Source organism: Scleropages formosus, chromosome 11 (assembly GCF_900964775.1).
Source record: "Scleropages formosus chromosome 11, fSclFor1.1, whole genome shotgun sequence".
Taxonomy (NCBI): Eukaryota; Metazoa; Chordata; class Actinopteri; order Osteoglossiformes; family Osteoglossidae; genus Scleropages; species Scleropages formosus.
In genome coordinates this window covers 11,466,897-11,491,235 of record NC_041816.1, presented here as the reverse complement: position 1 = coordinate 11,491,235, position 24,339 = coordinate 11,466,897, and the positions used below count along the sequence as shown (strand labels likewise).

General features: G+C 41.2%; 2 protein-coding genes across 2 annotated transcripts; one reads left to right on the top strand and one right to left on the bottom strand.

The window, feature by feature from the left end:
- Positions 1-841: 841 nt before the first annotated feature.
- gatm (glycine amidinotransferase (L-arginine:glycine amidinotransferase)) lies at positions 842-7,212 on the bottom strand. The gene is made up of 9 exons (XM_018763469.2): positions 7,086-7,212; positions 6,049-6,270; positions 5,687-5,882; positions 5,263-5,453; positions 4,655-4,792; positions 3,645-3,809; positions 2,045-2,108; positions 1,740-1,856; positions 842-1,422 (listed from the first exon to the last, which is right to left on the bottom strand). Exons 1-9 carry the CDS (start codon positions 7,152-7,154, stop codon positions 1,310-1,312), a joined length of 1,275 nt encoding a protein of 424 aa, XP_018618985.2. The 5' UTR covers positions 7,155-7,212; the 3' UTR covers positions 842-1,309.
- A 1,810-nt stretch (positions 7,213-9,022) lies between these two features.
- On the top strand, positions 9,023-21,457 carry LOC108941011 (very long-chain acyl-CoA synthetase-like). Its single transcript, XM_029256356.1, is given in 12 exon segments — positions 9,023-9,031; positions 9,977-10,132; positions 10,135-10,276; positions 12,498-12,707; positions 15,758-15,916; positions 17,017-17,141; positions 18,218-18,412; positions 18,627-18,717; positions 18,802-19,000; positions 19,203-19,300; positions 19,501-19,631; positions 21,281-21,457. Coding segments are annotated over 12 exon segments (1,692 nt in total).
- The last annotated feature ends 2,882 nt before the right edge of the window (positions 21,458-24,339 follow it).

The following is a 24,339-nucleotide window of genomic DNA, read 5'->3' as shown; positions in this document are numbered from 1 at the left end:
AAACACATAGGACTACAAAACTATTTATGTTAGGTTTACCTGGCCTGGAGAAGTAAAAGTGGTTGTCCGCAAAATTCACGTAAATATGTTAATTAAAAATCAGTTTGATTATGTTGAGTCTACAGTGTGGAGTTTAGAGTGTGAAGACACAAAGCCTGCATGACAGACAACAGAAGTAACCTCTACTGGTGGTCTGAGTGCAGACCTCAGTGAAAAATTGTGTCTGAATTTAATAGGCTTTTTGCAGTTCTAGGCATCACAGCCACATACAGAGAATTGTATATTCCGATGACTGGAGGAGAGCTACTCTAATGCATTTTATTTTTTAATTTCATGGCTAAATTGCATCCATATTTTCATAGAGCAAAGTAGACATTACTATGTTCACTGATTTTTACTAATACAATTTTAAGGCATAAAAAGGCTGAATGCTATTGATGGGTAACAAATAATGTATGTCATCACTGTCTAATGTTTAAGTAGTAATTAAAGTGAATAGGGAGAAGACAACATAAATGTTCGACAAAGACACAATGCATGCTCATGTATAAAGGTAATGGACATTCAGGGGAAGTCAAATCTTCAGATTTATTTAAATGTTTTTCAAGCATACATAATAAAAGCAGCACAGCAGTCCATTGCGAGAAAAACATATAACTGGCCTAAGACTTCTATTGTAGATAAGAACTGAGGCATAAGGTATATACAATAAAAACATATATGGACCTTTTTTAACCATTTAAATCAGAATTACAAAATGTTGACTGATGGGAAACAATGAAAAATACATAACCCAATATAAATGAAAATATAAATAAATATAAATTTTACAAAACACCTGAGTAAAGAGGTTGGTTGTGTGTAATGACCTATAATTAAGACTTTAACACGTGATGAGTTTAAAATGTTAACAGTAATTTTGGAAAAATGGTAACACCAATTTTTATGACAATTTAAAAAGTATGGTCTCATACATTTTCTAAATCAAGTAGGATAAAATTCATAAACCCATCCATTCATGTAGCCCTAGATATTCTTAAGTTGTAAAGTGTACCTTGCCTGATAGAGTCATTTGTTACAATAGATGTCTCACAACAGCCAGCCAGAAATGCACAGTTATTACTGAGATATATATATATATATTTAATAATTGAAATTAAGGTTGTTAAAACAAAGCTTTTTGCAAACCCATAGTCACTCATAGCAATCAATGTGTCATGCATCTCATTTGAAAAGCAAAATTTTTGGCTCACTGTTTTTGATATTGCGCCACAAGGAGCTCAATAAAAACTGCTAATTTCTGGCAGGGCTAGTTAAAGTAAGACTGCAAGGTACCCCGGCGGCGAACGTCAGTTGTCCAACAGTGAAAGCCCCCTCCCAGGGAGTTTGCATGACGGATGTTCACCTTGATGGGTTTTATCCCTACAGAGACAATATCATGTTCATGAACCACAGGGATAATGAGAATGTGGACTCAAAACAAGAAAAATATAAACTGAAACAATTAAAAAAGATAATAACATTGTCATGCCCACTGATTGAGGGAAACATTAACGGAAATTGATGAAATTATCAAACCACCTTCACATTCTGGTTGCCTATACATTGATTTATTTTCAGTATTGCATATTTTCATGTGTATATGGAAAATAACTACAGAAGGAAACACATTTTTTTAAATAGATGTGTATTTTAATTGCATATCTGGAATATATGTATAATATTTCTAAAAAACTCACCAAGTCTTTCAAACATCTTTTGGATGGAAGTCTCATTGGCGTCGACCATGACTCGTTTTTCATCCAACATTAATACATTCATTGACAGCCATTTTGAAGACATCCACAGGGGATGATCTTTGAAGAAACACGACACAGCAAGGAATTTACAACCCGTGCAATTGCCTAACTGATCATTAGTGAACTGTAAAAATGGGAAAGCTCATACAACAGAAAATAAGGGGTGAACTTTTATTGCTCAAGTAGCAGGCAGTTCATTGAGCAGTCACATTACAGACAGGTGTACTGAGCCACTGAGCACATACCATCGGGGATGAGAGGTGTCGGAGGTTTCACCACCGTCCAACCCGCCTTTTCGAACATCTCGATCTAGGGACGCAAGAGCGAGAGCGACTCTCGTGATTCCAGCTGCCTTCCAGCAGATGGTGGTACAGCACAACCATTCACTGCGTAATGAGCGGCTCCTCCTAGGTGTCCAAACCTTCCCCACCTTTTGACATTTACTTTTAGCTGATGCTTTTCTCCAAAGCCACTTATAATTTATTCACCCCTTTATACAAGTAGGTAATTTTACTGCAGAAATTTAGGGTCATTACCTTGCTCAAGGGTTCTATAGCTGAACATGAGATTTGAAGATGAAACTATTGGGTCCAAAGGCTGCAGCGCTAACCATTAAACTATTGACTGTCTCAAAGTGACATGCAATGTTAACCAATTTAGAATTATTTACTCATTTATACAGCTGAATAAATTTACTGCAGTAATTTAAGGTAGGGGGCGCAGTGGTGTGGTGGGATTGGCCGGGCCCTGCTCTGTGGTGGGTCTGGAGTTCAAGTCCCGCTTGGGATGCCTTGCGATGGACTGGCGTCCCATCCGGGGTGTGTCCCCTCTCCCTCCAGCCTTGCGCCCTGTGTTGCCGGGTTACACTCCGGTTTTCCGGGACAAGCAGACGTTGTGTGTGTAATTTGAGGTAAGTAGGCTGCTACAGGTAGAGGTGGGATTCAAATGTGTTACTTCTGGGTCCAAAGGCAGTAGTGCTAATCACTACAGTACCAGCTAACAGTACATTACATTTTTACTGTGCTACATCTAACACACCATGTGGAGTCACAGCAACTGACACTATATGTTCATGGGTATACTGTATAATTTTTATTGAATTGAAAATCATTCTGAGATATTTTAAATGCTTATTCTGGTGTCAGATCTGATAAGTAAATCTACCAAAAGCAAACATAATAAATACAAACTAACCTTCGTTAACAGTCATCAGCCAGTTCCCGGTGACTCAAATCTTACACTATCTACTGTACCACCTGACCAAGAAGTTGGAACTCAGTAAGGAGGAGTAGGAGCATGAGAACATGATTATATATAGTTTACAGCATACGCTACAAGTCAATGTCATATTAAGGTATTTTATATACAGTGGGCCCCTGACTTACAGACTTTTGAGTATCACATTTTTCGAGAAGTACTTTAAATTATTTTCATAAATAGAGATAAGTATAACAATTCAAATCTCATGCCAAAGCTTCACCAGACTCGTTGATCGATTGCAAAACTCTGCAATGCCACACTAAACATCTACAGTATGGAGAGGAGACTATGAGACTTCGGTCAGATTGCTCACAGCGGCACCTAACTGGTGAACAGAACTGTCCTTCAAATGTGCCCTGTCACCCAAAGGACTCCGCAGGCTGCAGTGTGGAAAGAATCAGGTGCCTCACTGCGATATGCATAACCCTCCTGTTTCATGAACTGCAACCATAATGAGAATTTGGACCACTTGTCCTGCTTCGAGGGAACTGAATATGAGTAAAGTAGGAGAAAAACGGTGTAAACAAGAAGAAAAATTTAACGCTAAACCAAAAGAGATATGACCCCAGCACCAGAAGGACTCACCTGACGGCATGGCCGGTCTGGGTTGGACAGCACCAGGCCTGGCCCAATGATGTTGAAAGTGGCATCAATGTGCATGGGATTTGGGTCCTTAAATGAGATGACATGCACTTTGTAGGCTGGCGCAAGATGGCGGCGCATCCACTCGATCCCCATGTAGTTGGTCACCTGAAGAACATTAGGCAGTGGTACATATGCTGTAACATGGGTGCACACGGGTTTGCTGTATGTTTTCTGTTTGTACTCTAGTCAGCGTGCACGAGTCTATCTTGGCTTGGCAGGGTGTCAGATGTGGGTGTTAGGCATTATACACATACCATGTAGGGCCCTGCAGCCAGCATGGGTCCCCCATAACACATTCCATTGAATTTGTGTGTAGAATTCCAATTTGGGGCTGGGGGAGGGCAAACATCTTGGAGAAAACCCAAAAAATGCTAAGACTGTCCCTTCTGCGGGGTGCGGTGGCGCAGTGGGTTGGACCACGGTCCTGCTCTCTGGTGGGTCTGAGGTTTGAGTCCCGCTTGGGGTGCCTTGCGACGGACTGGCGTCCCGTCCTGGGTGTGTCCCCTCCCCCTCTGGCCTTACGCCCTGTGTTACCGGGTAGGCTCCAGTTCCCCGCGACCCCGTATGGGACAAGCGGTTCTGAAAATGTGTGTGTGTGTGTGTGTGTGTGTGTGTGTGTGTGTGTGTGTGTGTGTGTGTGTCCCTTCTGCCCTCCTGGTGTATCCCACTGCTGTGATGATACATTATGTTGTGTGTGCCTGAGTTCTGCTACTGTGTGACTGAAGAGAAGCCTTTGGAAGAAGATAAGACCTTTCCGAGCACCTCCAGCATCCAGTAACAATCATGAAGGTTCTCTGAATGCTGTGAAGTGTGTTCCAAAATATGGGTTTGATTTTCAATTGAGTCAGCTTGGGGGTGGCTGCAACACAAAGAATTAACGTGAACTTGTCTAAGGTTACATGTTGCAGGCTTTGGCCGAGTCAGTACTGCTGCGGTGGAAAGGAACTCACTTGACTCCTCTGGACAAAAATGTCCCGTCCTGCTCGAATAAAATCAGCAGCGTCGAAGCAGGGCTCAAACTCCGTGGTGACAAACTTGCCTAGTGCAGCGAGCTTGTGTCTATCCTCCACAGTTCTGATGGGGTAATCCTGCACAAAGGGCCCGCAAGGAATTTCAGAGGGAGGTGCACTTCAGCAGCAGCATCCTTTGAGGTCACTGATATATGTAAGAAAGAGGCTGCTGATGGTGTGTTTGGAAATAAGCTTACAATAATGTAGATTATGGTGTGTCAGCACACTTGACGGATTCCTGATTATTCCTTCAGTCTACGCACTGTATACTGTACACAGCATTACTGGGTTTTCAGGACTCTTTTAGAGGAAAACATTTGCAGAACACTATCAGTGAGCTACTTGTCAGTCTCAGCATTTGCCCACTGCTGTGTTAACTCAGTGCAGTATTGAACTCAGTTTCTCAACTTCAAAATGTGCTGACTTGCAGCCTTTTTTTCTCTGATAAGGTATTCAGACTCTTGTGTACATGCTCAGGTGTGTTTGCCAAGGGAAAGGATAAGGATATGAGTGTCCTTGATTGATAAGTGAGATGAAAGAGGTGTTACCTGGTCATACAGTTCATCGGCCATGGTGGGCTTTGGAGCTGTGGTCCATTTAGCACCTTTCTGAAAGTATTCTTTAATGAGGGGCCGGTAAGCTCGGTACTCAAAGAAGCGAGCCCTCCAGGCCATCGGAGCCTCGATAATCTCGTTGCCGACAACGAGGAGGATGTCTCTGGGCATAGCTGCATACATGCCTGGAAGGACGGTAAAAAGTCACGTATCTCCATGGGAGCACAGTGGTTACTCTTAGAAACTGCTGCGGTCAGCATCTGAAACTGAATATGGGGAGGAGAACAGACAGGGCCTCCAGAGGGGTGGAGGCAGCCAGTGTATGACAGGCTCATACTGGGAGCTCATGCGGCCAATGCCTTACACATACTTTATACGTGGAACAACAACGAGTGAAACATGATCTGTGTCATCTTACCCGTGGAGGCAAAATCCGGAGTCCTGTACTGGAAAGACCAGTCAATGGGCTCTGGTCTCCTCACGGTGACTCCCTCCTGACGCAAAATGTTACACATTTCTTCAATTTCTGCAACAGCTTTCTCTACATGTTCCTGAGGAAAGGGCTGACCTCCATACTTCTGGTAGAAGGGCCAATACTTCTCATAGGTGTTGGCCTGTCACAGGGAAGGAAGTGTCATCGAACGGAAAGCGACATGTCAGTTTTTTACACTCGGTAATCATATGCTGAATGTTACGAATCACGCGCCCATACAGTGAACAGGGGATTTTGACGATGCAGTAAACCGCAGTCAGGAAAGGTCACTAGTATGTAATACGTACCTTGACCTCCACTGTAAACGGAGGCACGCTGGCATTCTCAGCTCTTCCAACTATCACTTCTTCCAGCGAGTCCCATTCGTTGTACGAGCAGACCGGGCACTTCTGACGGTCGGGCTCGTTCGCGCTGTCGTCGTCCGTGAGCGCGGGCTGCGCGGCAGCGGCGGCGGAGCTCGCGCTGCTCTGGAATGCTTTGTGCACCCATCCGGTCAGCGCGCGACCGAGCTGCGGGCGGAAGACGGAGCAGCGACGCGTCACACCAAACCATCTTTAATTTAAAAAGTTGCTGTAACTTTTCAGAACGACCAAAGCAAGATTTTTGCTTGGCGTAACAGTAGCAAACAACCAGTTCCCATTTTTTACCGTTATTTCCCTCCAGGACACTCTTTTGAGTGTCAGCATGACCTGCGTTGTCGCATTCTGCAAGTCTCGGAGCTGCTAACTGTATATTCCATTTATATCATGGAATAATAAAAACAAAATTTCACTGGTTATTGTAACAGGATTCGGGTGCAGTTAGTTACAAGAAATCCTTGAAAGCAAAAAAAAAAAAAAACCCTAAGAGGCGGTGCCCGCAGAGCGACTCGAGATACGGTGCAAGGACTCGTTCGGCAGGTGTGGCTTTCGGGTCATTGAGTTCACAGCTGCTGCTTGTCATTCATATCCGAAACATGAGCTTGGCCACAAAATACACATAAAAAAAAACAAGCAAGCCAAATCATTTTGAAGCGACATAAAAACACTTTACATTAATCATCCGAACGAAGTATCCCCAAATTAAAAATATCTGTATCCTGATTTTCCTTCTAAAATGTCACGGCTTAAGTTTCAGTTTCACCGAGATGTTTTTCGCACAAAAAAAGGATGCAGGGAAAGCAACTTTACGCTCAGAAATGATGACCCCAGAAACACCGACAAATATTTAGGCCTACTGTCCAAAAAATAACATTTTTAAAAAATCAAGACAGAAAAAGAGAATGCACGTTTCCTTTATTGCTGCTGATGAATGAAAGCAGTTATGAATGATATACAATACTAACCATAGCTCCAATGAGGTGAGCTGCCTCAGCACCTCTGCTACCTCCTCTCAGACACCTCACACGCAGCATTCTCCTCGGACTCGATGCTTAAGGCCCTACGGGAACTGTCGCAGAGAACTGTTCGCAAACCGAGAATGTGGAGAAGATTCTGCTCCGCGAGCCCATTTATACCTCGGCGACTCTGGGTATTGGCCGCTATAAAGAGTCAGGCAGCTACGTGACCAGTGAAATGCTCCGCGACAAACGACACCCTGGAGCAGCATATTCTTATCAGCCTTCCACTCAATCTGGAGAATGTGTGATGCAACGTGGCGCCCACTTGAAATGTAGTTAAAAAAAAAAAAAAAACACTAAGACGAAACGGACACATTCACAAAATACAGAATGCTTTATTGCAACGTAAATCGAATGCAACGGAATATTCGTTTTTGCAGTTTTTCATTTAGACATTAGCTGCTAGCCTCCAAGAAGCCCATTGCCAATTCCCACACGAGTTAGGGAATCTCGGTGGAAATGTCTTATTACTACACAGTCATTTGAATTTATGTTCCAGATCGCAGCGATTCGTCTTGTAACGCAGTGTTGCGGAGTGAAAATGTTTTTTTTCGGTGTTTTAATAGACAAGCAAGTGACCCTAAAAGGCTTGAAAGTCAAAGATTTCGGCTGTTTGGTGATGCTGTGTGGTCCACCGTGCCAGATCAGCCTTTCGTTCTTACGGGGACACTCGTCGGAACAAGCAAACAATAATTTCTCTATAGTGACAATGAAGACCCACGTCGTAAAGAAACGACTTTCCACGCTGGAGCAATGATGCTCTGTATCTGTATGCCATAAATTTGACTAAATGGTTGCGGCCGGAATGAATAAACCAAAAAAAAATGCCGAAATTTATAATATATATAAAAATATAGCTGAAATTCGACGCACTGACTGCAATTTATCAGCTACTTGCTCATATCATAGCGAAACATGCTTGTAGGGTGTTAGTAAAAACAATATTTAATATATATTTTATATTTGACTGCAGTTACAAAATTATATGCAATAAACTACCAATGAAAAATATATTTTCTATTATTTTTAGCTGTTTTACCCAACTGAAGCAGACGTTGGAAGGAAATCTTTAACAAGGCAGTCTATATTGATTTGGCTGGAGCAGGCAGAGTGTTTAATCTTTAAAAATATTGAAAACATACGATTCACTCTGCAACCCTCAGCACCAGAAGCTGATACTGTTCCAAGCGTTAAATGTTTTCTTTTAACTCGGAAGATGTGAAATGCAGGTCTGGAAAGAATGTGCTATGTATTTCTGGCATCTATTTTTTTTTTTTTGTTGCTTATTACCTTTTAGGCTCTTCATTCATAGTTATCCAAAAACTATACTGTGCTGTAGTTTAGATTAAATTGCGATTAAGTGAAGGTTTTAAAAGGGGTTTAGATGGTTGCAAAAACGTGGTGCACAAAGCTGTCTCCCGCAGGCTCTGTAACCTAATCCATCTTTGCAATACTCACAGCCAAGCAAGATGCCATAAATACCAAAGGAGAGAAATATAGAACATGTGTCAGTGGTCTGCCATGGCCGAAGTTACTGATGTAGGTGCTGGGGAAATCCAATGTAACTGAATTATGAGAAAATTTATCAGTATCAGCCTAATTTTCCAACAGAAACTATTTATTCTACAGCTGGTGTACTGATCTGACCTTTGTGATGGTCACTGCACTTTTCCAGCTGTCACAAAAGCTACAGATGGTCAAAAGGGCAGGAACTAGATCTGAATTAGATTTTGACTGAAAGGCTAAAATCCCCTGATGGGATCTGCTGTTGTCACATTGAAAAAAAAGGAATTTAATTACTGTAGGGGCAGATTTAGGAAGGACCCGGCAACCCACCTCTGTTCCTCCCTTGCCTTGCCTTGAAAACTACTCGAGTGGTCGCTATGGGTCAGGTTGGACTCGGCATCTTGCGTGCATGCAGGGACAGATTTGGCTTTCAAGCCTACAATCCAGAGTTATGAATGGAATATAAATTCTTCCATCATGCAAATCGTTTCATTGGATAAGATTCCTTTAAAATGCCTTTCACCCAGAAACGTGGTACACTATTCACCGTCATAAACAAGAGCAGCGATGCTTAATTAGCGATGTTAATTAAATGACATTTAGTAGACACGAAGTTCATCCACGTGCGATCTAAAATATCCCTGAAGCAGCTCAGATCAAATACGTCTCCAGGGTAACTATGTTACCTTTGCGAACCTTCCCCGCTACACCAATCGTTTTGCCGAAGTTTGTCAGCGTGATGGAGGGGAAAAGTCAAAAACTTCTCGTTTTGTTACCACGGGATCGCAGTAGGCTAGCCAAACATGTGAAGATAGTACAAACGATCTGAAATGTGGTCAATATTACAGGCAGTGTAAGACGGTTCGAAAAGACTAGAGGGTAAAGCAACGCGGTGCCGCTGCCTCCTGCCGATCCATGCGTGTTGAGAAACCCAACAAAATATTTGCGGGTGCAAGTGCAGAACACGGCTTTGCTCCGCCTTCGGGGGGAGGGGGAGAAAACCTTTGGAATCGGAGTTATCATTCAAACAAAGTGTTGATGCAGACACAATTTTAGAAAATGCTGGGATCTCTGTGAGCGCCTGCCTCGATCGCCGCCGCAACATCCACGGAAAACAAGCTCTTCAGTTCAGTGCGTACTTTACTTGCATTGCAATGTGTACATTCTGTCCGCATTAGTAGCTGCTGTGGCTATTTTGCCACTGCTTTTAAAAGTATATTTCCCTCATTTCTGGAGCGATTGTTTTAATCTGGTGAATGTCGTATGGGTTGTGATCAAGTTTGCAAAACGGAGGATAATGTCCGTCCTTCGTGTTGGATCTGTTTTCTGAGCATGTAGCAAAGCATCCAGACAGAGTGTTCGTTACTTTTGAAAACGAGACATTTTCCTATCGGGATGCCGACAGAAGAAGCAACAAAATCGCGCAGGCTTTAAAAAGGCACGGTGGTCTGAAAGAAGGGGACACGGTTGCCCTGTTCTGTTCATGGGCAACGAACCTGCGTTCGTTTTCTGCTGGCTCGCGCTCGCCAAGCTGGGCTGCACCGCGGCGCTGCTCAATACTAACATCCGAGCTAAATCGCTCCTGCACTGCTTTAACTGCTGTGGGGCAAAGGTCGTAATCACAACCCCTGGTGGTAAGTAATACCCCGGTAACTGCAATCCACGCACCTACTGAATTCATTGTGTTGATGTTTGATATTTCAGCAAATTACCACGAAGCACCGCTGTTCAGTGGACCCACGCTGAAAAAATGATGCCCACTGCCACTGCCTCACCTGTGTCCATCTTAGTTCAGGCATCCAGATCAAGCGTTGCGATTTTCAGCGAAGATGCGCATTGGAACTTGGGGTGATAATTAAATGCACTGCCATCTGTTATAACCTGCACAACCCGGTGTTTAAGCAGTAAAAGCTATCCAAGATTTGTGGAGGACGGATCGGGTCCTAAAGATTTACGAAGTAAGCGAACGTTTAATCGGAACTCACGGTCGTTACAGTTGAGTTGTCTTGAAACTTCACACGTCAATTTGCGCTGAGACAAATCCCAGAGACACTCTGTCCCATTTTTTTTTTTAATCAATCAATGCGCGCCACGTTGCGTTAAATCGTGTTCTTCGGTTGAAATTGGGTAGCGTCTACAGAAGAATTTCCTGGAAAGAGTCTGCAAATGTTTACATAACATTCACAATTGGGACAGGATGTGAGGACTCTAGGGGGTGCGGTGACCCAGTGGGTTGGACTGGGTCCTGCTCTCCAGTGGGTCTGGGGTTCGAGTCCCGCTTGGGGTGCCCTGCGACGGACTGGCGTCCCGTCCTGGGAGTGTCCCCTCCCCCTCCAGCCTTACGCCCTGAGTTGCCGGGTTAGGCTCCGGTTCTCCGCGACCCTGTATGGGACAAGCGGTTCAGAAAATGTGTGTGTGTGTGTGTGTGTGTGTGTGTGTGTGTGAGGACTCTAATTTGAAATCCTCGGGATTCTTTTTTGCAAATTAATCATCGTAACGACTTTACGGCTGGACAGGGGTGACGCTGACAGCACTCAACCGAAATCCCACACAGTGCCCGAAATATTGGCCCTAATACTTCCTAACACATTTCATTCATTCATTCATTCATTCATTCATTCATTCATTCCTAACACATTTATTTATTTATTCCTAACACATTTGTTACAGACTCTTTTCTAAATGTAACACTCCACCGTATTGTGACGACCCGTGTTACTGTTTTAGCAGGAAATGTGTTTCATCATAACGCGTTAGGGAATATAAGGGGGTGTTTGCGTCTGCCAAGGAGGGAGAAAGAGAAGAGAGCCTGGGGGCGCTTAAGCAGGCTGGGAAGGCTGGCTGGGCTGGCTGGGCCTGCAGGAAACGGGGTCCTCGGACTGAGAGCGTTATTTCCCCGTGCGTTAGTGTTTGAATAAAACGTTAGAAATGAGCGCTGCCTCTGCGTCCTTCTTCGCCCCGTCCAAACCCATGGCGCTGTGCTCCACAGTATTTTTCTCTGCTGCAAAGGTGCAAACTCCTTCCCAAGAGAAATTAAACAGCAGTCTGTCCACAGAAATAGCCATTCAAATGTAAATGTACGCCGGTAGCTGCCCTTTTAGTTGTTACTTGTACATCTACCTCAAACACCTCAGATGAGCAGAAGTGGCTCAGCTTCACTAGTCAAGTTCGAACGAACGTGAAAGAAACCGTAGTAAGAAGCGGTGTGATTCAATTGCTTGTGGAAAATGTAGTTTAAAGTGAGACCAGATTTAGACTAAGCACAGTTTATGAACAATGTCTAATTTATGTGACAAAGGGGAAGGGGATCGCACATCTCTAGTGAAATGTTTGCAGATACATGGGAGAAACGCAGGACAAGTGAAAAGTTTGAGTAAACTTTCTGGAAGGTATTTCTTTTTTCACCACAATGCACTCCGTTAACAAATTTCATGAGGAAACCGCCCAAAATGTCTTCCCAGCGGTTCTGCAGCTTTTCACAGAGATGTAGGCCGCCTGTGTGCTGCTTTGCTTTCACTCTTCCGTCCAGTTCTTCGAGTTGAGTACAAGTACGAGTACAAGTACTGCACAGGAGGCCCTGGCGGACTCTTACTTCCCATCGGTATTGCAATTTGCTTTGCATCGGAATTACAAACTCCACGCTACTACAGTTCTTACTGTTATTCCCTTTTAAATGTCCCATCTGATGTCCTGAAGATCAAGTTTCTGTTTTTTTTTTTTCTTTTTGGTGGGGGTGGCCATGAGAACATATAACAATATAAATTTCTACCTACTGTGTGTGCTGCTGGGGTTATGGCTGCTGTTGGCTTTTCATCTCTGTGTCTGTCTGTGACCTGGACACCAATTCCTCAGAGCTTGGAGATGCTGTGAGCAACGTGCTGCCATCTCTGAAGGAGCTCAGTGTCACCGTGTTTGTCTTGACGAAGCAATGGAATACTCCAGGAATGAAGACTTTGGTGGACAAGATCGAGGAGGCACCAGATGAACCCATTCCACTGTCTGCAAGGTCAAAGGCAACATTTCATAGTCCAGCTCTGTACATTTACACATCTGGGACAACAGGTACGTTACACAATAGGTTGTGTAATTGAGTGCAAGGTGACCTTCCTCTTGCAGTTGTCCACACTATTGTCAAATGTGCTCATTATGCAATGGGTACAAGTAACATGGGTTCAGTAGTGTTCTGAGCCATTGCCTTGCAGTCACAGGTTCAAATCCCATCTCTTGCAGCAGTACCTTTAAGCAAGGTACTTACCCTGGCTTGCTCCAGTAACATTATTAACCAGCTGTATAAATGGGTAGAAAACTGTAGGCTTAGTATGCTGGCCCCATATTGTTTATTACTTTGGATAAAAGCATTAACCAAGTAAATGAATAACGTTTTCAGTGTAGTGATGCCAGATGGTGATGCCAACAGAATGTAAATATAAATGTGTGTGTGTGTGTGTGTGTGTGTGTGTGTATGTGTGTGTAAAAAAAAGGATATAAATGGCCATTTTTGTCCTGCAGAATCATTCAGAGCAGGGGCGTAGCTAGAACTTTTTTCAGGGGTGGCCGGGTAAGATCCAGTGATATAACTGGGTGGCCAAAAAAAAAAATCACAACTGACTATGACCATGCTGTACCCAAAGCAAATTCTACGGACAGAAATTCTATAAATTCTACAGAATTTATTTATTATAACTGTACACAAGAAATTACAGTGGCAGTACTTAGAAATGTCTGTAAAAACATTATCATATCATTTAATACAATCCTTATTCTGCATTATTTGTATATTTAGATGCTAATGATGCAAATTGGGTATTGGAAATTATTTTTTTTTTATGTTTGCAGATACAACTGATGTAACCTACATAGCTGGTGGGCAATGACTGACTACATGAGTGTTTTTGCTCATCTCTGATTCTGGTTTGATGTGTGTTGTCTCTGTAGAGCTTCTCCACAAGCTCCCTCTCGAACTGTATCTCTGCTTCCTCCTTGTCTCTCTTAGCACCACACATTTTTCCCCTGCTTCTTCTCCCCTCTCTGTAGCATTCATTTCCCTGCTTCTTTGTCATTTTCAGTTTTACTAGTCCTCAGTTTGTGAAAAAAGCCAGTATCTTCCTATTTTCTCCTGCTTTCCTTCTACAGTTTAGACAAACACACCTATCAAGAAACACCTATAATTATTAAAATTTGAATAGCTACTTACAAAAACAGTGACAGACTCATAATGTAAGCGTAATGATGTGTTAACGTTTATGTGGTAACATTTTAAAAAATTAGCTAGCTAGCAGTTGCAGTAACTTTAGCTAACATTAGCTAAGTTATGCGGTATTAAGCTAACATTTGTTTCTCATGATGAAACATCGCAGTACCTCAACTTTAACAAACTTTCACAAAATGGTAGTGAAATGTAGGTAAACAACACTGATTTTACTCTCCTGAACACCGCACCCTCTTGCGTTGCTCACTTGCGTTGGACCTCGCTGGAGTAACGGTACTGAAATTGAATTTTCCCACTCCTATTCCTCCCTCCTACACCCAGGAGTTTGTGTCATGCGGGTGGTTTACAGCTATTCAGCCTAATAGCGCCACACAGCACACTATGTGCGTCATACAGGTTTGAGCAGCGAAAAAAAGTCACCTGTCAGTGTGGTCAGAGTACTTTGCACAACAGGGGTGGCCGGAGGGGTGGACAAGCTTCAGACAGGGGTGGCACTGGCCACCCACGGCCACCACGTAGCTACGCCCCTGATTCAGAGCTTTTGTTTTATTTTTTAGTTGCAAAATGATGAATACTTTTTAAAAACTTTTTGTATTTAAAAACTGAATGCGTGGTTGACCATTTCTTAAGTAACAAATGTTATCAAAATCTAAAGGGAAGAAAGAGTGCAGATCCATGATCTCAGATCCATGAGCATGGAATTTCGGCCGCTTTCAAATTATTCATCATATTTCAATGAGATTTAGGTCAGTATAGTGTCTGGTCCACTCATTTCTGATGTTTCTCTGTTTTTCTTTAGTATTTTATCTACAATTACAGTCATTGGTCCTAATTTTTAAATTCCAGAAAACTGAAACAGGATTTCATGTAGTATTTGCATGTACTTTACCAAATACTGTTGTCTTTAAGCCCTAGAAAGTTTTCTCTGGGTTTAAGCATTCTTATAGATTGATCCATCATCAAGCTTCTAGGGACATCACTATGCTACCAGTTGCCCACTGATGTACCTTCACTTTTAAACGACTGAGTAGACTGTGATTACCGGGATTTTCAGGCCTATGTGTATATTTTGTAAAGATTTACTAAACATTCAAATGATGCTAACCTTGAACACACCCTGGTATTGATTAAGTCTTTGGTGGGATGATATTTTTGACCTGAGCAAGTAACCTCAATAAATGCAATTTTCTAATATGATAAATTATATTTCTGCACTAAGAAGATACTCATCTAAGTATGTCACTTCTTGTACTCTGCACTTAGTTCTTGCTGTGGCAGAGATAAAATCTTATTTATAATTCTTATCACGAGGTTTCCATTTTTTCATATTCGTCAATGGTAAATATGTCTCTTTCTACTTTTAAAGCATTTAGAAGTCCATTTTAAGATAATATATTTTTTTAAAAGCAACTCAAAATATCAATAACTATACAGCTGGATTTTTATATTTTCCCAATTACTTTCATTCATTTAACTGACATTTTACACTAAAGCAACTTACAGTGTTAAGGTACTTACAGTTATTTTACCCATTTATACAGCTGGGTCATGTTAGTGGAACAATTTGGGGTAAGTACCTTGCTCAAGGGTACTACAGCCAGACATGGGGATCAAATGTGTGACCTTTGGGTGCCAAGGCAGCACCTCTAACCATTATACTACCAGCTGTCCCTAATTAGAAGTATCTGAATATTTTGGGAAGCTACTGGAAATGTGTTCTTAGAAATATTGGTGTATAAGTAGTGAATTCAAACTGCATTTCTGAATCCATTGTTTGACAGAATGTTGAATTTTTCTGCGAATACAAGTAATAGACAAAACTTTGAGAAAATGTCAGAGGTGGAGTATAACATTACACTCTGCGATCAATTGGCCTGATGGATGCAATTTGTTTTTGATAAAGGCCTACCCAAACCTGCTGTGTTCAACCAGGGACGTCTCGTGAGTGCCATGATGTTGTTGAGTTCTAACGGAGTCAAGCAGGAGGATGTGGTCTACATTAACCTGCCCCTATACCATGCAACTGCTTTTATTCTAGGTTTTATCGGTTGCATAGACACAGGTAAACTTCCTTTTTACTGCAAAATTTTAAACTGAGCCAAATGTATGGTTTCAAATTTCAGCGTTGTGATTAAAAGCTGAAGGTACTAAGAGAGTAGTCATAAAATATGTTCCTTTTGTAGGCGAGTTTTGTCTTTAGTCCTTTGAAAAACTTTTTTATGCTCAATGCCACACATTATTCCTTTTAGCAGTCAGTGGTTCAGATTTCCTGAACAAGAGGCTGTGATCTCCACTCCATGCTATCCAGGCAGATCTATCAAAAAACTTTGTGCTTTAATACCTTCTGGTTACCATTATGTGTTTAAATGCATTGTTTCTGAAGGCAGATTATCCCACGCAAGATTAGTGTTTGTCTCAATTGGACTGTAGATCCTGAACTCATTATTATTAGTCAATGTTCTGTGCCAGCACTCAAACACGTAACTTTCAGCATCAGCCTCCTTCTCAGAATGCAAATGAAAAGGCTCTTTGTACATCAGAACTGTTCCTTGCTCGTAATCTCCACAACAGGAACTAGGGGAAAAAGAAAACTCATGGCTGCAGTTTTTCTTCTGTCCAAGTGTGTTAAAGTTCGTTCTGAACCAGTATCGACTCTCATGATCCACTCAGTTGGATATTAACAGATGACGAAGTTTAAAGTTCATTAAAAACCCAATTGGCACTGTAAGAAAACAATACTAACTTTTAACAATAACAATATAACTTATACTTGATAACACTGAGTTGGAAAAATAGAAATTTAAATAAAATGAACATAGATGGAGGTCTTTACTTGGATATGGGGGGGCGCGGTGGAGCAGTGGGTTGGACCAGGTCCTGCTCTCCGGTAGGTCTAGGGTTCGAGTCCTGCTTGGGGTGCCTTGCGGTGGACTGGTGTCCCATCCTGGGTGTGTCCCCTCCCCTTCTGGCCATACGCCCTGTGTTACGGGATAGGCTCCGCGATCCCGTATAGGACAAGCAGTTCCGAAAATGTGTGTGTCTTTGCTTGGGGCCTATACTGAAATTCATTATTCGGTGTTTTGTAGTGTAGCTAATAGCAGTATTTGTTCTGTTTTATTTATTTATTTTTTTGGTCATTCCTTGTAACCTCTTGGAATTCAGGCTCATCAATCATATTAAGTCGCAAGTTCTCGGCATCTCAGTTCTGGAATGACTGCAGAAAGCACAACGTGACAGTGATCCAGTACATCGGAGAGGTCTTGCGCTACCTCTGCAACACTCCAAAGGTGAAGGCCTTTGCAGCTTTCTATATTTTGAACTCTCTCCAAAGTAAGATTAATTGAAGGTGGAATAATTCAGTTCTGCTCCTTACAGTGAGCTAGAATGGACAGGTGCCAAAGCAACACTTTCCAAAGATGATTTTTTTTAGTTCTTATATTGAATAGTCAAGAGAGCAAAGTTCTCAGCTTACTGAGATAATGAAATTTAATATGTGATACTATTCTGAAATGTCACTTTTTTTTGTTGCCCAAGCAGCTGGTTTGCCTGAAGGTTTAATGCTTACTCTTCTGCAGACCCAGGTAGCTGGAAACTTTTAGCATGAGATGCACAAGCGCTGTTCCCATGTCACAAGGCAGCTGTCCGTGATTCATGGTGTTTACTTTTTTGGTGTAACTGGATTGATGTCCCTTAAAATAATCTTAATGTACTGTACATTTGTTCAAATTGCATGCCATATGACTGTCATATTCTGAGGTGTACAGAGTCGGGCTGGGACAATCTGAGAACTTTCTTTGGTCACTGAAACAGTATCCCCACATATCACAGGGGATCAAGTAACAGACAATCATGTGTGTTATCCCCCAGCCAAAGGAAGTAGGATTTAGTATCCTAGACATGCTCGCTTCTTGGAAGGCCTATGACCTTTACATGGAAATGCCAAAAATTTAGTTGTAGAATCATATATCAGAAATATCACGGTAATATCAGTGTTCCTCAAATCTGATTTTTGAACATAATTTTATTCAGTTTTTAATTTTTAGGGTGTGCGGTGGCGCAGTGGGTTTGGCTGGGTCCTGCTCTCGGGTGGGTCTGGGGTTTGAGTCTCGCTGGGGGTGCCTTGTGACGGACTGGCGTCCCGTCCTGGGTGTGTCCCCTCCAGCCTTGTGCCCTGTGTTGCCAGGTTAGGCTCCAGCTCCCTGCGACCCTGCATGGGACAAGTGGTTTCAGCTGGTGTGTGTGTGTGTGTGTGTGATTGTTTGTTTGTTTGTTTCAATTTTTAAGTATGACCGTTAAAATAAGGTTGGTACATTACGGTTGTCGAGGTTTGTTCATTGCATAAGTACTGTTTTTTTCCATACAGAGAGACAATGACTGAGATCACAGAGTAAGACTTGCTGTAGGCAGTGGTGTCAGAGCAGAAGTATGGAAGGAGTTCCTTAATAGATTTGGGAATATCAAAATTCAAGAATTCTATGAAATCACTGAAGGAAACGTTTGTTTCATAAACTATGCAGGAAAGACTGGTGCAATTGGACGGGAAATCTTCATACTAAAGGTAAATCTCTGCATTGTAAACATTTTATGTTTATGGACGAGAGTTAACATAGAATTAAGTTGTCTTTTGTACAAGGTATGTGTGATGTTTAAAAAAAGTAGTAATGATGGACAACTAGCTCTCGCTCTTGTAACAGTCAGATATTTCTGATCCCCTTGAATGTGAACCTTTTCCCTTTCTTTAAATGGAATGTTGCTCTTAATGTCTTCCTTAGAAACTGCTCTACTATGCTTTTATTCAATATGACACTATAAAAGATGAGCCAGTAAGAGACTCCAATGGCTTTTGTATTGAAGCGCGCAGAGGTAAGTCCAGTTTTTTTCCTAATTTTTCCCCCAATTTTTGGTTTTCTTTGTCATATTTTCAATATATTTGTCTTATTTTTCAAGGAGAGACAGGACTGTTGGTGTGCAAGATAACAAAATTTACCCCTTTTACCGGGTATGCAAGAAACTCCCATCAGACAGAGAAGAAGAAGCTATATAATGTCTTTCAGAAAGGGGATGTGTACTTCAACACTGGAGACTTGCTGAAGGTTGATAAGGACAACTTCATCTACTTCCAGGATTGTGTTGGGGATACTTTCAGGTGCTTTCAAGCATAACTTAGCGGTTCCACCTCCACCATTGTCAACACTGCAAAGTTCTTGTAGAACATCAAAACATTTTTGTTGACCAAATACTAAGTTACATGTCAGTTTTCTTTGTAAATCTCAATGTCAGTCCCATTAACCCAAGCTTATACATATCACTAGGAGTTACATTTTAATGTGAAATGTTTTTATTCTCAGGTGGAAAGGAGAGAATGTATCTACAACAGAAGTTTCAGACATTCTGACAATGTTGGATTTTATTGCAGAAGCAAATGTTTACGGTGTTGAGATTAAAGGTAAATCTTTTGATTTTGTTGAAGACATTTTCTGCCATGTCACTACCAGTCTTATTTAACCACACACACTTTCTGAACCGCTTGTCCCATATGGGGTCGTGGGGAACCGGAGCCTACCCGGCAACACAGGGCGTAAGGCGGGAGGGGGAGGGGACACACCCAATTTAATTTGTCCTGTTTCTATTTTGTTTCCTGGCAAGGTCATGAGGGGAGGATAGGAATGGCTGCAGTAATACTGAAAGAAAAGCAGCAGTTTGATGGTACCCAAATGTTCAATCATGTCGCCAGCTATCTACCTGCTTATTCCCGGCCACGTTTTTTGAGAATTCAGGTAAATTTTTAAATAAGATATTCTTAATGTCAGAATTATAGTTTAGGTTTTTAAAGTGTTTGTAGCATATGAGAAGAGACCCTCCTAGTAGACAGCCTTCTCACCTACACCTACAAGAATGCAGTGGGTCCTGTTTATCTGGTGACCACTTCTTCCTGAGTCCAGGTTTTATCTGAAGTACTCTTGGTCTTCAATGAAGTGTCCAGAGCCACTGCTGAGCACCAGCCATTAGCATTTCTACAAAAATTAAAATCAAAGCATTAGCAAACCCAATGAAAATATCAAAAACAACCACGTTTGCAACTCAAACTTGACTGGTCTTGATGCCAACACTGCCTGACGTTGTCTGAGATTTTTCATCTGCACTCAGGATTTTTTTGACCATCATCTGGAAAAGTGAATATGATGATTTTTTAAAAAAACTATTTATGGAAGGGATAAGCAAATCATGGGGTAAAGAACCATTTAGATCCGGGGTACTCAACAGGCGGCCCATGGCCGCATCCGTCCCGTCAGCATTAATTTTGTGGCCCGCGTCATGCTGAAGATTAATGTATTTTTATTATAATTTGCGCTCAAAAGTAGCGCTAATATTAGACAGTGTGATTTATGTCTGCGTCATTTAAATGCGGTTGATACTCCTGACACTTTGCACTGTGTAAATTGTGTAAATTGTTAAATATTAAAATATAAAGATAATATTAGCCTATATTTAATGGTGGTCAACATACCTGGTCATGAATTTAATCAGAAGTCATGTGAAAACGGTAGTGCACCTTTAGGCGATGGCTACGGAAACCGCGAAAGTTAAAATAACCTGATCAGTGATAAATCAGCATGACTCCTCATCTGTCATGAACCTTGTGAAAATGTGTGTACGTACTGTACATTAACTAATGATGGCGTCAAAGAAAAGGAAGATTGACAATGAAAGCAGAGTTTTCAACCCTGCCTGGCTAATGGAATTTGCCTTTGCGGAGATACGTGGCAAACCAATGTGAAAAAGCACTTTCTCTGCAATGGGAATAACAAAGCTCAAGCAACGTTCTCGTCTAACTGACAGACATTTGACAGATTGTCTTAGAGTAGCTACCAGTGAGCAACAGCCAGACTTGAAACTGCTTGTGAAAAGAATGCAGACTCAGATTTCCCACTAGGAAAAAGGACTTCTTTTCATCAGGGCTTGTGAACTATATTTGCTCAAGAATGTTTTGAGTTTGAACATTCTGAGTTTGTTTAATACTCTGAGTGTGAATGCATTTTTTATGCATTAATATAGCAAAACAAACTGTTAATTCACTTTTTTGTTCCAGATTTTTTTTTATTTTCATGTTCAGTATTATTTTAAATAGGACAAGGACAAGCAAGACTTAGATAAGTAATAAACTGCATTTCTCAATCAGTAAAACTGCAAATATTGTCTTAAAAAAAGTCTTATGATGCAAATTGTAATTTGTGGCCCTTTGCATTTTATGTGGTTTAAATGTGGCCTGCTTGGCCTCTGAACTTGAGTACCCCTGATTTAGATAAAGATGACCCACTGGAAAAGGAATGGAATTTCTTTGAAGAAATGTTATAAAAATGTATGAGTAATGTATGAGTATTGTTTTGATTCATAATGGTAATCCCACTCTGCATGTTCACTTCAGGATTCCTTGGACATAACTGGGACATTTAAACAGATGAAAGCAAAGCTGGTGCAGGAGGGTTTCAATTCAGCTGTGATCCAAGATCCCTTATACTTCCTGGATGAAAATAAGAAGAGCTATGTGCCAATGACACAAGAAATTAACAACTTAATTATGTCAGGGAACATTAAACTGTGAAGTAGTGTAACATAAAGGGAAGTTTTTAGATTAAAGTTCAGAAGAGAACTATTAGACCTCTCCTTCTGTCAGCAAACCCTGTTTTCATACTGTTGTGACCTCAACTACACTCTGCTCAGCCTACAGATCCACTGTATCCGGGTTGGCCTGCCTGCTTTTACTTCTGCACTGGTGGTCCTTTTTGCTAGTGCCCTGTGGGCATCTATGTAACTGTATTACTGTTTGTTTACCCTGTGGAGTGAGCTTTCCTTAGCATGCTCTTTCCTGGTCCAATCCTTGGTCTCCCCATTTTGCCTTGTTTACCCCCACGCTTATTTGATCAGCCTTTGTTCTTTTCTGTTTAACTGCTAGTGTAGTGCTAGTGCTAGTATACCCATTCAAATGTCGCACCTGGACAGCTCCTGGTTTCTACCTGTATGGCCTTTGCCTTTGCTGGTTTGCATTGCAGTCAGTCACTATGTTGGACATTCCATTTCCTCACTGCCCTAACAATGACAACAGTACTGTCATCCTCACTACACAATACAAGTTTTGTGCCTTCCCCCAATCTAATTTTCATTTTATTTACCTTGTTCAGTTTGTCTCAAAATGCCATCCTTAGTGGCACTGTGGTGAAGTGGGTAACACATGTAACAGGTCCTCAACTGTGTGTTTGGATCTAAATTCAGATCCGACTCAATCTGTGCAGTGTGCACGTTCACCATGTCAGTTTCTTCCCACAATCAAAAGACGTGCTGAAGAAGGTAATTGTAAACCATTCCTGTATTCCTTTACTATGAAAACCACACAAGGGGTTGCCTTGAGTCAAATTCAACTGGATGGCACTTACCCCTTTGCAACTTTACTGCAGGCTTGCAGTCGTAGTTTCTGCGACTTCATATTGTCCCAGGTTTCCCAATGTAACCTCATTACCACACCTAGCACCAACTAAATATGCATGGCTCAGTTCCACACCACTTAGTGCTCCTCCAGTTAAATGACAAAGTTATTTATCACAAGATTTTCACTTACCAGTCAAAAATATATTAATATCATTACTTCATATTCCAATACAGTGGGACCCCAACGTAGTAAACTTTTTACCGCTACACACTTTTCTGAGAAGTTTTTAGCACATATTTATTTTTCATAAATAGTGGTAGTATACCCATTCAGATCTCGTGCCCAAGCTTTACCAGATTCACCAACAGTAATGGTGATCATGCCAACAGTAAGTGTTGCCTTAAGCTCTTTTACACCCTACTCTAGCTCTGGCCAGGATTCTTTAATCGTGCTTTCCTATTTACAACAGGACATAAACGTCCAGCCAGGGCACTCAGAATGTCCAGGTGTGTGCATGAGGCTGTTTGTCAACCAAGTCTCTGCTGCCCAGCTGGAGGGAGAGAGAGAGAGAGAGAGAGAGAGACAGTGTGTTATTGTAAAAAATGCAGAGATGTTGTATTGCTGACATTTACATTTATTCATATAGCAGATACTTTTCTTCAAAGCGACATACACTTCAGAGTAAATAAAAGTGCATTTCAGCAACAGCTAGAGAGAAACAGATACAGTCATGCAATTCTTGAAGTACAGTCTATTAGTCCAAAACCACTGTATTTCCAGGCACACGTTACACAAATAGCTGCATAAAAACTTAGAATGAAGTAGAATTAGAGTTCATGACAAGCCTCTGGCCCACTTTGAGTAACAAACTTTTCAGGCAACAGAACAACTCTCAATTAAGTTTGTAAGTAGAGGACCCACTGTAGTCCAATTTAGAGTACCAGTAATGGGTACACAGGTTTTTATCAGTGTGGATTTTCTATTTTCTGCCTTACTTGTTGCTGCTCAAGCCCTGTTCTACTTATTCTTCACGATAGATGGTGGACCACTTTGCTGCTGGCAGGTAGCAGCAACTATTCAGTTTATTCCCGATAAAACAAGAAACTCATTTTGTCAGCAACCTGACCACCTATCATTGCTCTTCTTGTCTTACATGCTTCTAATCTTACATCGTTTGCTATTTCATTGGTACAACAGTGGGAACAATGCATGTAATAGCTTTATGGAATCTTTTTAGAATTTACCTCCAACCCACATTACAATAGATGCAGCCCTTGTGCAACAGGGTCATAGACAACAGAAACCTGCTTGTAAAAATATTTACCCTTTTTTCATATGCAGAACATAAATTAACTATATACAGAAACAAGTATATTTAACACAAGACAATGTGGGAAAACTTCCTATCACACTGACAATCTCAGCCAATCACAAACATGAAATAATATAAACCTAATATACAATACATGAAAACAAGGTAAACATTTTTGTTATGAATGTAAAATGTTTGTTATTCTTATGCATCAAAATACCTTTAATTGTGCTATTTCAATTATTTGTAGGTGACATTTTTATACAGGAAACATTTTTTTAGAAGAAAAAATTATTATAATTTGACCCCAATGTTAATTCACTTTATGGGGTAATTTCATCATACAATTTAACCCAGTTACATGAAGAATGGGTGTATCTCTAGTCACCTCTGTGTTCTTCCTGTTACACAATTCTACTACCAGTTTTCCAGAAGACTCCAATCAAAATAAAAGTACAAAAGACATTCCACTTCAGCTACTGTCGTGGTCTAATACTTCCAGCAAGTGAGCATAGTGGTTAATGGTCAATTTTCAATAGCATAACTGGTCCTATCTGAAAGGGATATATTTAAAAAGGACTTCTATTGGTTGTGACATGTAATGGAAGAAGCATTTCAGCTCAGGGATAAAGTGTTTTATACTAACCTTGGATAGTATAATACTGCAAATTAAAAAAAAAAAAACATATACACAAAACTGACAACTGTTTGGAATTCAAGAATTTGTTTCTAACAGATTTGCATTTAA